This window comes from Buteo buteo, chromosome 2 (genome assembly GCF_964188355.1).
Source record: "Buteo buteo chromosome 2, bButBut1.hap1.1, whole genome shotgun sequence".
In the NCBI taxonomy this organism is placed as follows: Eukaryota; Metazoa; Chordata; class Aves; order Accipitriformes; family Accipitridae; genus Buteo; species Buteo buteo.
The window spans coordinates 70662861-70678446 of record NC_134172.1 but is presented as its reverse complement, the minus strand read 5'-3'; the positions used below and the strand labels follow the sequence as shown (position 1 = coordinate 70678446).

Genomic DNA, 15586 nt, shown 5'->3' with positions numbered 1-15586 from the left:
TCAGGACCATCGGCGAGTGCCCTGGGGCTGTGGCCAGGTGTCCTGAGGCCACTGCCCGGTGTCCCGGGACCACTGCTGGGTGTCTCAGAACCATCGGTGAGTGTCCTGGGACTGTGGCCAGGTGTCCTGAGGCCACTGCCCGGCATCCCGGGACCACTGCTGGGTGTCTCAGAACCATCGGTGAGTGTCCTGGGACTGTGGCCAGGTGTCCTGAGGCCACTGCCCGGCATCCCGGGACCACTGCTGGGTGTCTCAGGACCATCGGCGAGTGCCCTGGGGCTGTGGCCAGGTGTCCTGAGGCCACTGCCCGGCATCCCGGGACCACTGCTGGGTGTCTCAGGACCATCGGCGAGTGCCCTGGGGCTGTGGCCAGGTGTCCTGAGGCCACTGCCCGGCGTCCCGGGGCCATCAGTGGTGCCCCAGGTCCGTGGCCGGCTGTCCCGGGCTCACTGCCCGGTGTCCCGGGGCCATCGGTGGTGCCCAGGTCCACGGCCGGGTGCCCCAGGACCACCCGCGGCGCCGCAGGGCCGCAGCCGGCCGCCCCGGCAGCGGGGGCGGGCGGGGTGGTCTCCGCCGAAGATCCCCGGGCGCTCCCGCTGCAGCAGCAGCAGCGACGGCGGCGGCGGGAGTTTGCAGCCGGTCCCCGCGGCGCCCCGCCCCGCCCCGCCCCGCTCCTCCCGCCCCGCCCCGCCCCGCCCCGCCGCGGCGCGGCTCATTCATGCGGCGGCGCTGGGCGCGGGCGGTGGCTGGGAGCGGCGCCGGCGCGGCGCCTTCTGCCGGGCCTCGGCGCATGTGAGCGGCGGCGGCGGTGCGGCGGCAGCGGCAGCAGGGCGGCGGCGGCGGCGCATCGGCCATGCGGTGGCCCCGCGGCCCCCGCGGCGCCTGGCGGCTGCTGCCCCGGCGCTCGCTGCTGGCCGCGCTCTTCCTCTTCTCGCTCTCCTCCTCCTTCCTCTACTTCGTCTATGTGGCGCCGGGCATCGGTAAGCGGTGGGCCGAGGCCCGGGGGCGCGGGGTGGGGGGCACGCCGGCTCCCGGTGGAAACGCTGAGTAATCCGGGCCGGGGGGGGGGGGCCGCGACATCCCTGGTGGCTCGCTGCCCGGAGAGGGGCGGCCCGGGCCCGGCGGCTCTTCGGTGCCCCCCGGGGCTCGGCGCTGGGCAGCGTGTCCTCGCCTCCCGCCGGCGTTGGGGAGAGCCCGCAGCCGGGGGAGGGAGGCTTTCCCCGGGGGGTTGTGTGTGTGTGTGTGGGGGGGGTGCCCGCTCGTGTCCCTCGGGGGTGCCGGTCCCCGCTGCGTGGGGGGGCCGCGGGAGGTGCCGGCCGCGCTCCCTGTGGGGCTTCCCCGGGCTGGCGGGGCCCGAGCGGTGCCGCTGCCAGAGCCGAGCGGGGCGGCAGCGAGCCTGCTGCCTGCCTGCTGCCTGCCTGCCTGCCGGAGAGTTTGTTTGGAAGAAGTGGAGTGTTGTCCAAGTGTTTGTGGTCTAAACTCACTCTCTGGCAGAAATCCTACTCCTTTTGTCAAGTGGGAAGATGAGAAGTGTGTATTTTAGAAGGAGAGCGTACTCGCTCCTGTCTTCTTTTCCATAGCGTGCTTCGCAGGGGACTGGAGTAGCCGGTGTACCAAAATGGCTAGCACCTAGTGCCGGTGCCAGTGGGGCTGTGCGCCCATCTCCCATGAGATACGGGAAGACTTGTGCCTCGGAAGGCAGCTGTTATCTTCATGTGGTGTATCTCATTTCTGCAAGGAGCCAAGGCTTGCGGTTTGGCCTTCCACCGAACTTTGGCAACGATTTATTTCTATAAAAACAGCCCTTTTAACAGAAATCTTGCAAATGGGAGTTTCTCCTTGAAATGTCATTGGTATTGCTCATGCCTTTCCCGGAGCTAAGTAGGGGTTGGCTGGTGTGTGAAGCCCTGCTCGTGTCCTGGGCACAACCTGAGTAAGGACACGCATCCTGGGCTGCCCCATGGTGGCCTAGGGCTTTGCTGTCCCAATGGGCAGGCTACCGAGCTCCTGGCCACTGTCCTGCAGGCTGCCCTCAGAGCTGCCGACCTGTTCTCTTGCATCCGTTGGAGGACAGTTTCACGCTGGTGCTAACGGGTGGCGCAGCCGCTGTCTGCTCCCCCTGTAAACACAGCCTGACTCGTTCTGTTCACGTGCTGCCGTGGGGCCGGCAGTTGTTTTATTGGATGCATCCCGCAGCCCTTTGTGGGGCAGGTGCGGGGGATGTCTTCTCCAGGAGCCACGGTGTGCTGTGGATGGGCTTCCCCAGGCCCAGAGGGCATAGCTGTGTAGTTTAAGGAAACTTCTCTTATAAGGACGGTTTTGTTCCTTTTTTAGAGTTCTGTAATTAATTTGGTGCCACTTCTGCATGGTCACTTGTCCTAGAGGATGGAGATGCTGTAGGGTATAAGATGCTGTTTAAAACCAGCTCTCTGCACAGAGGCCTTTCCCTACGTGACCCCAGATAAGATGGTCAAATCCCACCCTGTGTTCTTGCTACCTGCAATACTGGAAGAGGAGACAGAGGGGTGAAGGTGGTCCCTGTCCCTACCTGCCTGTGGAATTCAGTGATGTTCTGAGTCATCTCCTTATCAGGTGACAGAAAATCTGCCTTTTTTTTTTTTTCCTCCCTCTTTCAGCCAAAAATGTTCTATCATGAAAACCCAGCCCAGTATTCCTGGGGTGGCTGGACTCGTCCTCCTGGCACTTGGAGGGAGTTTGTTTTCAGGCCAGAGTGATAAGGAGAAGCTTGGAAGAAGAGTGAGTGAGATAGGACATGAGCAGAGCTGGGGATTTTAATAAATCAGCTGCGTGGTGTGTGATGGAGAGGTGCTGTCAGCGGGGTGTTCTGCGGGCCTTTGGCCTGCCTGCCACTGTCTTGGTGCAATGGGGTAGAGTGGGGCTGGTTTTCTCCAGCCACTGAAGGGCCTGGAGAAGCCTCTGCCCTAAAACCATCCCTTGCAGGATGTGTTGGGCAAGCGGCTGAAGAAGGACTTGCAGCCCATCGGCTAAACCATGGGCAGAGGAGTGATTAATGCATTCCTTAATGGTACCTCAATTAAAAAGAAAAAATCCAAATAAATGGGACCTGAAGCTGCAAGTGAGCTTGAATCAGCTGGAGCCTGGGCTTGGAAGGGCTTTCATCTGCTCGATGCTGCAGGCTGCTGGGAAGGGTCTACTACAGCAAACGTCCACTTGTGGGGGTCAGCAGCCGGCAGCACCAGGGCTGGAGTCAGCCTGCCCTGTGTGGGCAGCGTCAGCCCCTCTGGGTTGGGAATGGCCCTGTGGTGGGACGACAGTGAGAATCTGGGCATCCCTGTGGTGGGGTGTGCCGTCACGGTGGTGGAGGGCAGAGCTGTGCCGAGCCTGTCCCCGAGCCCCTGGTTTGAGGGCGAAGAAATCCACTGGTGTTGCTGAGGCTTGTGTTCAAGCAGTTGTGCGCCAGGAGAAAACTGGGACAGTTGCACTTCTGGGTGCTGTCTCAGTGCATTGGTGTGGAGCTGGCATGCTTGCCGGCTGGAAAACTGCTCCTGGTGCCCTTTGGAGATGGGGAAGGGGAGCCCAGTCTGGGCTCTGGGTTGCCTACCCCAGCACTGGCGTGTCGCCTGGCTGGCCGCTGTGTTTGGCTCCTTGCAGCCCAGGTAACGCCAGCGTGCCCTCGGTCTGCTCAAGACAGAAATGCAGGAAGAATTTCATGTTTACTGTCAGCAAATAGCCACACTTGGTACCTACAGGGAGCCCAGAGCTTTTGGGGCTTATGTTTGCGTTGTGCCCTGGTTTATGTGGTGCTTGGGGTAGCTCCTCATTTCCGTCCTTCACCAAGGTTTCCTCCTACAGAACTGAAATTTTCTTGTGGCCTCAAGTTTGTACAGAGCGATCCAATGTAAACAGCCAGCGCTGCCTTCTTCCCAGTGTTTGCATCCAATACCCATGTGTCCTCCCCATGCACCACCCTAACGATTTACATCCCTGGGCTCCCAAAGCCGCTTTGGAAAGTAAATTGCCAGAGACCCAGCTGATGGCACGAATACAGCAGGCTCCCCTTTTATTTGACGCCGTTCCCCAGCACCCGCTTGCTTTTGTCCCCGCCGTGGCTGGGGTGATTACGTGGGTCTGTCTCATCGTGGCCATTGTGCGCTGGATGAGGCGGCCGATTGTTCTGCTCCGCGGTGAGCCGGGGCCGAGGCGCGGCGGGGCTGGTGGAGATGCAGCGGCTGGAGGCTCCAGGAGATGTTCTCGTATTTGCACGGGTCCCCGCTGCCTGCCAGGGAAGGCCTGCGAGGCAGCAGGTACGAAGCGATGCTTGTACGGGTGGGGAGGTCGTTTTTGCTCACTGCCTTGCTCGGAGGTCTTGCGAGCGGCAGCAGCAGGGTAAAGGGCTGTGAGGCAGATTGTGCTTTAATTATGTACAATTGCACTGGCCTCAGATTTGGAATAAGCAGAGCTTGGCATGGGGCGAACTGTTTTGTCCCGCTCTAGAATCCAACGTGCGCCTCGGGCTTTTTTGCAAGGCTTGTTCCCGGCACTGATGGTCTTGCCGTCCCGGGATGACCGCCCTGCGTGCCCCTCGCTTCTCCAGGGGGGATGTGCAGTAGTGGGCTTGCCGGAGTTATTCTGTCTGTGCTCAGACCCTGGTGTTGGAGCAAGGGTCGTCCAAGGAGCTATGCCACTGTCCCTGAAAATGTCTTGTCGTGCTGGTTTTGTGCTTTTTTAACAGAGCCTGGGAAATCAAGGGAATTCCTTCCTGCAGCTGAAAACAGTAACGCTTTTACAAGCTGCTTGTGCTGCAAGTTACTGTTTCATCTTGATAACTCTTGCTGCAACAGTAGGAATTTCTCAGACCTTGGACTTGGTCTTTGAGGAGAGGGTGGTTGATGCATGGCTGGGAGGAGGGAGGTCAGGGGCCTTCCCTGGTGCTCAGGCAGCTGCTATGGCTTTTCCCTTGTTGTCTCTCCAGATGTTGGAGCCTTTTTATTTTATTTTTTTTAAAACTTAGGTTTGCACAGGAGTCTTACTTGGTGGGATCTGATGTAGGAAAATAATGCAGAGAATTTAAATTACTGGGTGAGAGATTGTTACGTTTGTGAGAGCTGTAATTCACTTTGGCTTTACTTCATCAAAACTTAGAGGAATTGCTCCCCACTGGTTGTACAGGGCATGAGGTAGCAGTGTTAGCCCTGAGCTACATTTGTGGTGCAAGAACTTGATTTTGATAGGCAGGAGTGCTTTGAAACACTCTTCCTTCACGCTGCATTTTGGTGGACAGCAGAGCAGTACTGTGGACACCAACAGCTTCCTTTGTTCAGCTCGTTTGCTGCTTTGGTCCCTTGCAAGAATATTACACGGCTGATCCAGTTCGGATGTTTAATGCATCAGCCTGGTGAATCTTAGCACAGAGGCATTCCAGGGGTGAAAATGGCAAAAGATTTTGCTACTGCCATCTTGCCCCAGATTGAGGGGACAGTGGTACTGTGGGAAGTGGTTGTGAGTTGCCCTTAGTGGTGAGGAGCAGAGGAAAAGTGGTGGCTGTGGTCCCGTGGAAGGGGGATGGCACCGTGGGGACACGGAGCTGGGACTGGTGAGTCCAGATGAGGGGTGTGGGCAGGTTGTGTGGGGGAGTGGGTAGCTGGTGCTTTTTCCTTCTCTGCACTTCTCGTGGGGATGTCAGCAGAAGGAGCGTAGTTAGACTCGGCGGCTGGCGCGGAGAAGGGCAGAAGGGGGATGTCAGTGCAGAGTCCAGAGCGAGGGGTCCCGGGACGCCGGCCGTGGCAGCGTGCTGGTGCCCAGCTCATCCGAGATGCGCACTGGTGGGCCGTGGTGGCCTTGGCTCAGCTGGGCAGAGGCTGGGTGCAGGTGCCCTTTCGGGTTTGCTGGCGGCTTGCTGGGTGGCTGGGCACTGCCGGAGCAGGGAGAGAAGAGGAAGGTGCAGCTCAGAGTAATGAAAGGAGGTTTGTGCTGTTGTAGCCCTGGCTTTCATCTTCTAGGCCTTCCCTCTGCAGTGGAAGGGGCTGTGGTATCTTGCTATGAAAACACCAGCAGCGCTGCCCTCCTTCACTCTTCTCGCCCTGAAAGTTCTGCCAAGCAGCATTTCGCAGCCTGAGGAAGGATCAGCCCAGTTCCTCAGCGTATCCCACTGAGGTTTTTGCAGTCATTGGATCCGACAGTGACTGGGAGGTAGTAAGAAATCGCCGAGTGCTCCTTGATACAAGAACTTGAGCTCAGGATCTCCTTTGCTACGTGTGGAAGGAGACTGGCGATGGCTGTGGGAAGTAGCTCCTCTGGTAGCACCGCTTTCTTCCAGCACTGTGTCTCCTAAAAGGCACGTGCAGGCAGGAGAGCGGCTGCAGCCCGGCTGGCACAGAGCTGCTCCTGTGCCGATGCATCCAGGGCACTGGTGGTGCAGAGCATTGGTTGGAGACCACCTTTTGGTCAAGGCTAGCAAATTCCAAAGTTTCTTTGAGGGCAGGTGAATTACTAGGTTTTCTTTGCCTGTAAGCACCTGTGTTGTCTGTCAGGCGTGTCTGTTTTTTGGGCTTTTTTGCTGGTGGCTTGCTGGGTGTTGCAACTGCAGAGAGTATGTGAAGAGTTCGCATTTTGTCTGTCTGTCTCTGGAAGGCCTGGCTTGTGGAAGCTGATCAGCAGTCACAAAAGCTTCCATGTACGGGTTCATTCCTGCAAATTAAATGCTTCAAACCTTCAATAATCTGCCATGGACCTAACCTTAAAGCCGTTAGTGCTGTCAGACCAGACTTCCAGGAGATGTGAGCTTCATGGGACTGGGAAACTGTGGAAGGCCAGGACTTCAGCAGGTGCTTGGTCACTTCAGGTGGCTGCTGGCTCTGGTGGAGATGAGGGCTCTGACACTGCTGCTTTGTTTCCTGAACTGATGAGCGTCTGCCTCTTTTCCATGTGGACTCATTAATTGCATTAACTCGGGCAGCATCTGCTCTGCAGGGTACGATGAACACCCCCGGGACCACTGCAGGGAATGGAGATGAGCTATGTGGGGAGCTCTGTGTTTGCACTTGTTCCCATTTGAATGCTGTTACTGTTGGTGGATTTTTAATATCCAAGCAGTGCATGGAGTCTTTAAGTGCTTAATTTTATTGAAACTTCTGGGGAACCTCTCAAGGGTGGCACCGGTGACCCTTAACCAGTGGTGCTGGTTGGAGCTGGTGTGTTGACTGGGTAAGGCCCTGCAGAGCCCTCTGCTCTCCCTGTGGCAGTACCAAGGGATGAATAGTCTGGAAGAGAAACTGATGTGCAGCTACACAGAGCAAGAAAATCTTTCCCTGAACGGCTTTATTTTTAAAGCATCATTGTTACAATAAAATCTGTGTTTTCTTTGACAAAACCTTTGCTGAGTTATTTTAGTAAAGTTCATTTTCGTACTGGCTCTTCCTTCTCCTTTGCATTTGGACTGTTGTTCTGACCCTAGTTTTGTCTGACAGCGTTTTGAACACTGGTGCATTAGGATGGTTAATGTGCATTTGAAGGTTTTCTAGCAGCTGCTCTAAATAATGTGGGTATTAGTCCTGTTTTGAGAGATGGAGCAGAAAATGTGTAGTGGACTGTGCTGTTGAAATGCAAAAAAACCCCCGAATCAGAAAGTTTGAGAGATGTTTGTGAGTGTGTTTTTTGGAGAACACGAAGCCAGGGCTTTTAGCGTTACACTGGAGCTGCTATTATTTTGAAAGGAAAGGTAGACCAAAAAGCTGAGGGGTGATGTCAGTGCCTGGCAGGAAAACTGCTCCCGGCCATCCTCATCTGCTACTTGGAAGCGTCCCAGGGGTGACGGAGGGACAGCACATGTAACCCCCGTCCCGGTGGGAAGCGTCCTCGTGGGTGCAGCAGTGGTGTGGAGTGTGACGGGCAGGGCGGTGGTGCCCTTTTTGTATTACAAAAGGAATTTTCTGGGGCTTGCTGGTCTTGCTCAGACCTAAAGTGGAGAGGCGGGCTGTTGTGCCTGGGGAGGCAGGCAGGTTTGGGGGATCCCTTGTGCTCTGTAGTGACCGTGGGTATTCCGTATAAAGCCACAAGCTTGACTGCACCTTATCTGACGCTTTGTTTTTCCAAGGCACGTAAATATTACTTCAGGGGTGCAAGAAGCTCAGTGTGATCTCCTTCCTCACTCCTGGCTACATGGGGGACGCAGGGGTGGTTAGCATTTGCTTGGGCTGGGCTTTAGGTTGAAAGTGTGTGGCCACGTGTGTGTGACTTCCTAAAGCTCACTTTCCGAGGTTTTTTGTTTCGAGATGCAAAACCAATGGGCTCTTCCTTTTGCAAGCCTGCGGTTTGGTGTGGTGTCCCCAGGCTGGCACAAACCCCTCTGCAGCCCTTGCCCTGTGCAGGTCTTGTCCCTGGGCCCATCCAAAGATGCTGTGGGGTGCTGGTAAGTGCCCCTCGCAGTGGAGAGGACCCTGGCCAGGGCACCTGTCCCTGTCCCCTGGCTCTTGCTGCAGGGGAGAGGCTGCTTCCAGGGGATGTGGGTTCAAATAGCACCATGAATATTTTTCTCCGGGTGTGCCTCAGTTTCCCTGCTTGGTGGGAGCTTGTTGTGTTAGAAAACCGCTATTTTCCTGCCCCGATGTGTGGGTGTGTGTCCGTGCAATGCTTGCTTGGGCTGTGTGCTCCCAGCCTGCTGCGGGAGGGTTGCCTGTGAGATGGCACTTGCAAAGCTGTTCCCTCCCTGTGTCTTTCTAATCTGAAAGGTAAAGGTTGCAAAATATTTCTGTATGGAGGATGCCACTGCACATGTAATGGAAGAAAGCAAATACAGGCAAAACCGCTGTTGCACAGCTGTGGCTTGGACTATTGTATAAGCAGTCTTCAGCCAGTGTTTGTTTGCATACCTAGGGAATTTTATGGCAAAATAATTGATCAGTTTTAATTGAATGCCATTGCCATACAAACAATCAAAGGAACCTCTTGAATCCTGGCACTGCATTAGCCACCTCCTTTGCTTTGGAGAGGCTGGGGACCAAGCTGTGCTGAAACTTTAAATATGCTGATACGCTGCCAAAAGGCTCCTGTGCAGGGTGTAGAGGGTTACCCTGCAGTGACGAGGACAAGCTGGCGGAGGTCTGTGTGATGCCTGCAATAGGGGAGCATGTATTCTTTCTTAATTTATGGTGTCTCCCCTCAGCAGCAGGTTGGGAGAGGCTGTGTCTTGAGCAAGGACTTTGCATGGAAAGTGGTGCAGCCGGCTACGTGAATGCTAATGTTTATGAAGTGCCTCTAAAAAAATGTACAAAGCATACAGAATAAGAGGAAAGCAAACACTGCAGTGCACCAGGTAGTCAAGTGCTAACTGATTTTTTTTTTCCTCACCTACGTGGCAGAAAAAGGAAAGGATTTCAATCCAGTTCCTCCCTTTCGTGCCCTTTGCGTCAGCGGGCGCGCTGGCAAGAGGCTGCAGGCTGTGGTGCGGGGAGCCTGGGGTGTGTTGTGCAACGGCCGCTCTTGCTAAAACACCCGGTGGTGTGGCTGGGGCAGGGCTGGGGGGTTGTGTGGGGCAGGAAGCAAAGGGGGGAAGGAGTCAGCAAGTGATGCACAGACCACAGGTAAATAAACGGGCTAAAATGGCTGTACTCCACGGCAGGAAGCCCAGAGCTATCGTAGCTTGAAACTAGTGTGGTCCATGCCCCAAGCATGTTGTGGCTTTTGCACTAGGGCTGCAGCAACCTGCTTCCAGGGAGAAAATAGTGGATATTAAGTTCCTCGCTGCAAAAGCAGGGTTCCCTTGGAGCTGGGGTCCCTGCGGAGCCGTGCAGGGCGGCCCCTGGCCGTAGCAGCACCCACAGGAGTGTGAAATGCTTCCACACATGCAGCTCGCTCTTATTCTGCAGTCATTCCGCCCCCCCCAGTGTTTTTCCAACTCATGTCTTGCTGCCAGAGTCCATATTAATAATGCATGACTTTTTTTTTTTATGGTGCTTCCTTCCCGGCATCCCTTTCAGCTGCTGAGTCAGAGAAGATTGTTATAGCAGCAACCTCTGAAGTGGTGAAATGCCCCTGCAATGCTCAACTGCTGTCGTTCATCATCCTGGCTCCTCTGTGAGCAGCCCTTTCCCTTTCCCGGCTCCCGGTGACGATACCAATGCCAAAAGGCTGATTCCTGCTATGCCAGCTGGTGACTGGTGAGATCTGCTCCGCTGAGGCTTCCTGGCTAGTATTTGATTAAAGCAGATATTGCCTCTGTTGGATGCTTTTTTTTTTTGGTTTTGAAATCCTGTGAAGTTTTTTTCCTGATCTGCCTGAGACTGTGCTTTGGGATTGTGCCCAAGACCTTTTTTTTTTCTCACTAATTCTTAAATCAATTCTTTTTTTTCTTCCTCCCTGCACTCCCCCCCCCCCCCCCGCCCCGAGATCTGTGCCTGGGCTTTTTAAGGTAATTGAGATGACAGAAGCCACATAACATGCTAACATGGTTAAATTAACTTTAAATCCTTCCATTGGCTGTTGAAATGTGCCTGGCTGCTGCAGGAAGCCTCAGAGCTGCTAATGCAGCATGGATCAAGGATTTGCAGGGCTCCTGCCTCTTGGATTGGGATCAGCCTCTGGGGGTCACCTCCCTGCAGAGCTGGTCCCCACCTGCTGGGTCCGAAACCTGGAAGGAAATAGGGAGCAATAGTGCTTTTCAGGGAATTTGTCTTCTAGTGACTCAAGTAGTAAATACACTGTAATCTTGGGAGCAGATCTCTCCTGTCCCACATCTTAGCGTGATTTTCTGTTTGGGTGGAAGCGGCTGCAGGGGGAATTGCTGGTGGGGAGCAGAGTCGCTGCCTCCTGCCCCAGGCTGGGAAGGAGCATCCTTGGGGCTGGGAAACAGCAATCTCATAGCCTTCCCCTGCTTGGTGTTCTGCCTCTGTGCTTCGACAGACTCACCTGTAAATTTATGCAACTATCCCAGAGCCAAGCAGGAGAGGAGAGGGGCTTGCCCAGGGAAGGGGGGGGTTTCTTTTTGCCAGACTTCCCAAACTGCCTCGTTCCTCTATGTCCCGCTGTTGGGAAGTGCAGAGGAGTGGAGAGGCGCAGCCTGGGACCCGGGAGGGAAGTGGTGCTGCTTTTCCTTGTCCCAGCTGGCGAGAGCTGACTGGAGCAGCCAGACGGCAATGCTGCCCTTGGGAGCGGGGTGTGTGTGTGAGGCTGACCCTGGCTGCACACCTCCATCTTGCCCAGAGCCAGGCTCTTGCCTGTCTGGCAGCAGCAGTAGCGTGCTTCCCACTTGGCCTTTCTGCTAAGGGTCTACAAATGCTGTGCTACTGATTCATTCCTCCCAAGGAAGGGGAGGCACGGCCGGTACGGTGTGGAATTCCCCAGAGCTGCAGCGCATCCTCCTTCCGCGCTGCAGCCTGGCTCCCTTGCTCAGGGTCAGTGATATTTTTTCTTGCTGTGGATTTTTTTAGGGCTTTGCTGGCTGTTGGATGCCCACCACCCTGGCCACAGGGCAAGCCTTGGAGGCACCCTCCCTGTGCCCTCCGACGGGGAGGGGGCAAGCTCTTTCCGTGGGTGACTTTTGCCTGTTATGGTGGGAAGCTTTGCAGAAGGATCCCATTAACTTCTGCACCTCGAATCTGTATGGGCTCGCTGTAGCAGTGGTAGCAAGAGGTGTGTTGTCTTGCTGCAGTCGCCAGCTGCCCCAGTGTTTCTGCCTTCCTGGGACGTGCCCTCGAGGGGCACCTTCACACTGCAGGCAGCCCTGCTTGCCTGGCAGCAAAATGCAATGCCACCCACAACTAGTGAGACGAACGACTTGCTTCTCGGCTAACAAGATTTAGGTGGATTATGCTATGTATTTAATCAAGGGCTAAGCTCATTGCCTTATTTGAAATGGATCAAAGCCCTTGAAAATGCCAGCCTGGAGACGAGCTATTGAGCGAGAATATTATTCAGCCGTGTTTCTGTGCGGTGAGGCTTGCTTTCGAAGAAGCTGGGTAGTTCAGCAGGCACGTATCAGACCGCAGCAGCGACCAAATGCAAAACCAGATGGGAAAAGTCTGAAGTGATGGAAGGAGGTAGGAGCATGTGAATGTTGTTAGTCATTCAGCATCCCGGAGGATTTGGGGGAAAAAGGCTTCCTTTTCTAGCTTTCAATTTGCGACCACGTTTCCAGATATATAAAACTCCGTGCTGGCAGGTAAGGGAAATGCTCTGGCATTTGGCAGTCATGCTTTCACATTCTAGAAGAGCAGCTGTGATTTTTGTGTGAGCTTGTGTGGCTTTGCAGCAGGGACCGGATTCTCCAGTGCTTTCACTGACCCCCCCGCAGTGCCCATCAGCAGCGCTGGAGCTCGCAAGGGTCTCGTCTCCCCTTGTCCCGGTCCCCACAGCAGCGTTGCCCTGGCACCCTACGGGACTTCGGTTGTGGCAGCAGAGGAGCTCGTGCTGGTTGCGGAGGAATAAAGCCGACGATGCTCCTTGCTGCTCTTTTAGCCTAGAGGAACTCGCTCCTTGCTCTGGCCTTTGCTGTGCTGTGCGATGGGAGCCCACGTCTTGCAGCAAGACCAGCTCCCCCCATTTCCCCGGGGTTGGAGGCTGCTGGCTGTGGGGCTCCTGGCCAGCTTGGCACGGGCAGGCGCTGCCCTGCCCGGAGCTCGTCCCACCGCGGGGTGAGGGGGTGCCTGGCCCCCTGCCTGCACCCCGGCAGTGTCAGCGGTTCATGGGGCGGCAGACGCCTGCCGAGGTGGGCGGGTGGATGCGTCTGTCAATAAGCAGATATTGAGGCAAGTTTAAAATCACTCGCCAGTGAAGAGCTGTTGTGCTTGCCGGGGGCCTGCCTGGAGTGGTAGGGCAAGGGCGTCCAAGGTGCACGGCTTTCTCTTTCTTGAAAGATTGGGTTTTTTTGCTGTGAGAGGTGCGTGTATTAGTGCTCGTGGGCGCCCTGTCCCCGTGTCTACAGTCAGTGTGCTGCAAGCACCCCCTGCACTGACCGCTTCACCTGCACGCGGTGAGCTGTCCCAACCTAGCTGAGCAAGGTGTTGAAAATACGCTGGCTATTCAAATCACCTTTCCTCTTTCTTTAAAAGAGATTTATTCCAGTAACCGCTTTCCGTCTCGCTGCCATTTGACATAAGGAGGGCAGCTACAGCTCACGGCTCTCCTGCTCGGTGAACGTGACTGTCGGCACTGCCTGCAGAACAGAAAATACCTTAACCAAATGGCTAGTCTGGAGGAGTCTGTGCTGGAGGACAGTTACTGCCGACTTCTGCTTCTCATGCAGCAGCAGGTGCCGGTGCTCCCTGCAGCATCACCATTCCTCCCCCTTTGCTTAAAGAAGTGGCTTTGCAAACTTCTCTCTGCTCCGATTCTCAGACCTCATGTTTTAGCCTCGCTGCATGCTGCAGCAGAGAAGACCTCGCAGCAAATGCAGGGAGATAAATTCAGCCACATCCTGCCTGTGCCGCAGGCATGCGGGTCCCTGGCTGCCCCATCTCTCCTGGATGTGGCCTAAGCCCTCTCACAGGGCTGGCCAAACGTCTTGTGTGACAACCAGGTGCCAAATGTTCCTGTGTTCCATTTATTGTTAATCAAACTGCAAATGAGGTTTCGCTTCAGTTCTCCTCCAGCCTAAGCCTATTGTGCATCCTCCTGCCCTAACTTGCATTTGTAATTACAGGCAAGGATTGGTCAAGCATCTTTTTGTGTTTCAGAGGCCTCGGCAGGCTTGCTAGCTTGCAATCACCCTGTCAGTGCCGGCTTTCTGGTGTCTTGGGTTGTATCAGATGCTCTTACACTTTCTAGGCTGCAGCAGTGGGGTGTCTGCCAGTACCTGGCCCTGTTAAGCAGCTCCAGTGTTGCTTTTTCTGTGCATTGAGTTGGGAAGGGCTGGCGGGTAGGAGCAGATGGAGGGAGCTGTATGGGGGGCTGCCCAGCTTCAGGGTGCTCTAGGTTAACCCTGCTTTCACCTAATTAAAAAAAAAAAACCGCCAGTCAACATAGTAATTGTCTCATTTGCTGCTGCGCTGCAGAAAGCTGATAGCGAAGCAGGGCTCACAGCGGGTGCTGACACCAACCCTTTCCCCCCACGCTGCCCTCCCCCAGCCGCCATCCCCTGCCCTGCCTTGGGCTGTAGCTGCGATGTCCCTACTCTGTGCTGAGGGCACAAGAAGTTCTGGTCGTGGCCGGGGCTCTTGGCGTCACTTGCGTTCAATGGGTACCGAAACTCTGTGGGTGGAAGTTCCCACGCAAAGCTTGTGTCCTTCTTTCCCAGTGCGGCAGTGGGCTCTTGGAGTCAAGGCTGGGGGGGCTCCCCTGCCAGCTCGGCTCCCAAGCCTGCAAAAGGGCTAAAAACCAACAATGATGGAAGAGGACCCTGCTACAGTCAGGGAAAGGCTGTACTTGCAGAATAGCAACCTGTATTAAATTTCTCGGTTGTTTCCCACCTTTGGACATGGGGCACTGCATCTGCACCTGGCTTGGGAGTGGGTAAAAGATCCCTCAAATTGCGGGATGCTGCCAAAGAGCGTTGTGGCATTTGTAGGGCTGGGTCTGCAAAGCGCTGCCAAGGGCTCAGCTGTGTGGAGGATGGGGGAAGCGGAGGAGGATGGTGTTTAGCTGGAATACCTTGGAGAAGCAAACACAACATGGACAAATCGGGTAACTTGAGTGGCTAAATTAGTGTAATCTAAAATCTCGCTATCCAGTGTGGAGGGAAAGGCTGGTGCCTTGGTGATGAGGAGGAGGGTGGGCTGCTGCATTGCTGGAGGTTGGTGCTATGCTGGGTGGGTTGGAGGGGCTGGTGTGGGTCTGTGAGATGCCAGCTCTGATCAGCTCCTTCCCTGCAGCCCCTTGGGGCTGCCCTGGCCTGGAGGGGTCCTGCCCTCACCACCTGCCCAGCTCCTTCCCTGCCGCCTTTCCAAACCCAGGGGTGTCTGCAACAGCCAACCCTGCCCCTTTGAAGTGCGATGTTTGCAGAGGGAGAGGAAAAGCTTGTTCAGCCCCTGACGAAGCTGTCTTTGCTTCCAGCCATCCTTTGTGAGGTCTGCCAGTGCCTGCCGAGGCGATGCCGCGCTGCCCGGTGCCCACGCCTGGCCCCAAGACCGCAAGGAAGATGCTGTGGTGCATCTCCATGAGTTGCGCATTGAGATAACCTGGTGTTTTGGTGCATTTGGTTTGGTTGTTGTTTTTGTTTTTGTTTTTTTAGGGTGCAAAGGAAATGTGCCATCCCCAAGACCTCATAGCACGCCTACTGTACTTGCGAGTTTAACTTCCCACTAGCAATGTGGGGAATGGAGGCCAAAGACTCTTAAATGGGGGCTGGGTGCAAGAGGGGACAGAAATCACAAGCTGGTACCTCTGGACTCTGTGTACGGTCACAGGGAGTTGCGTGGGTAAGGGCAGGGAAGCCCATGCCAGGATCACTGCAGCTTTGGGTGAGCACAAGGATGTCCCTCTCTGAGACTGAAAGCCCAGGGCAGGGAGATGCCACAGGGACTGGTACTGCCTTGGTGCAGGAGGTGGCCAATGTTTGTTTTTAGTGGTCATGCTTCCAAGCCATCCCACCCTCCCCGTTTGCAGGCTGAGCATCCTCTTGGGCTGTGAGTCTCGCCCTGCCATTCCCCCGGGATTTGGTTGTGCAGGAGGGTGC

At 55.7% G+C, this 15586-nt stretch overlaps 1 protein-coding gene across 1 annotated transcript in view; it reads left to right on the top strand.

Annotated features, from left to right (window-relative positions):
• The first annotated feature begins 735 nt into the window (after nt 1–735).
• The window catches only part of B4GALT5 (beta-1,4-galactosyltransferase 5), a 39742-nt gene continuing 24891 nt past the window's right edge, over nt 736–15586 (top strand). Inside the window, exon 1 of the mRNA XM_075019049.1 lies at nt 736–980. Within this exon, the coding sequence (XP_074875150.1) occupies nt 854–980 (127 nt within the window). The 5' untranslated portion in view covers nt 736–853. The remainder of the gene's footprint in view (nt 981–15586) is intronic.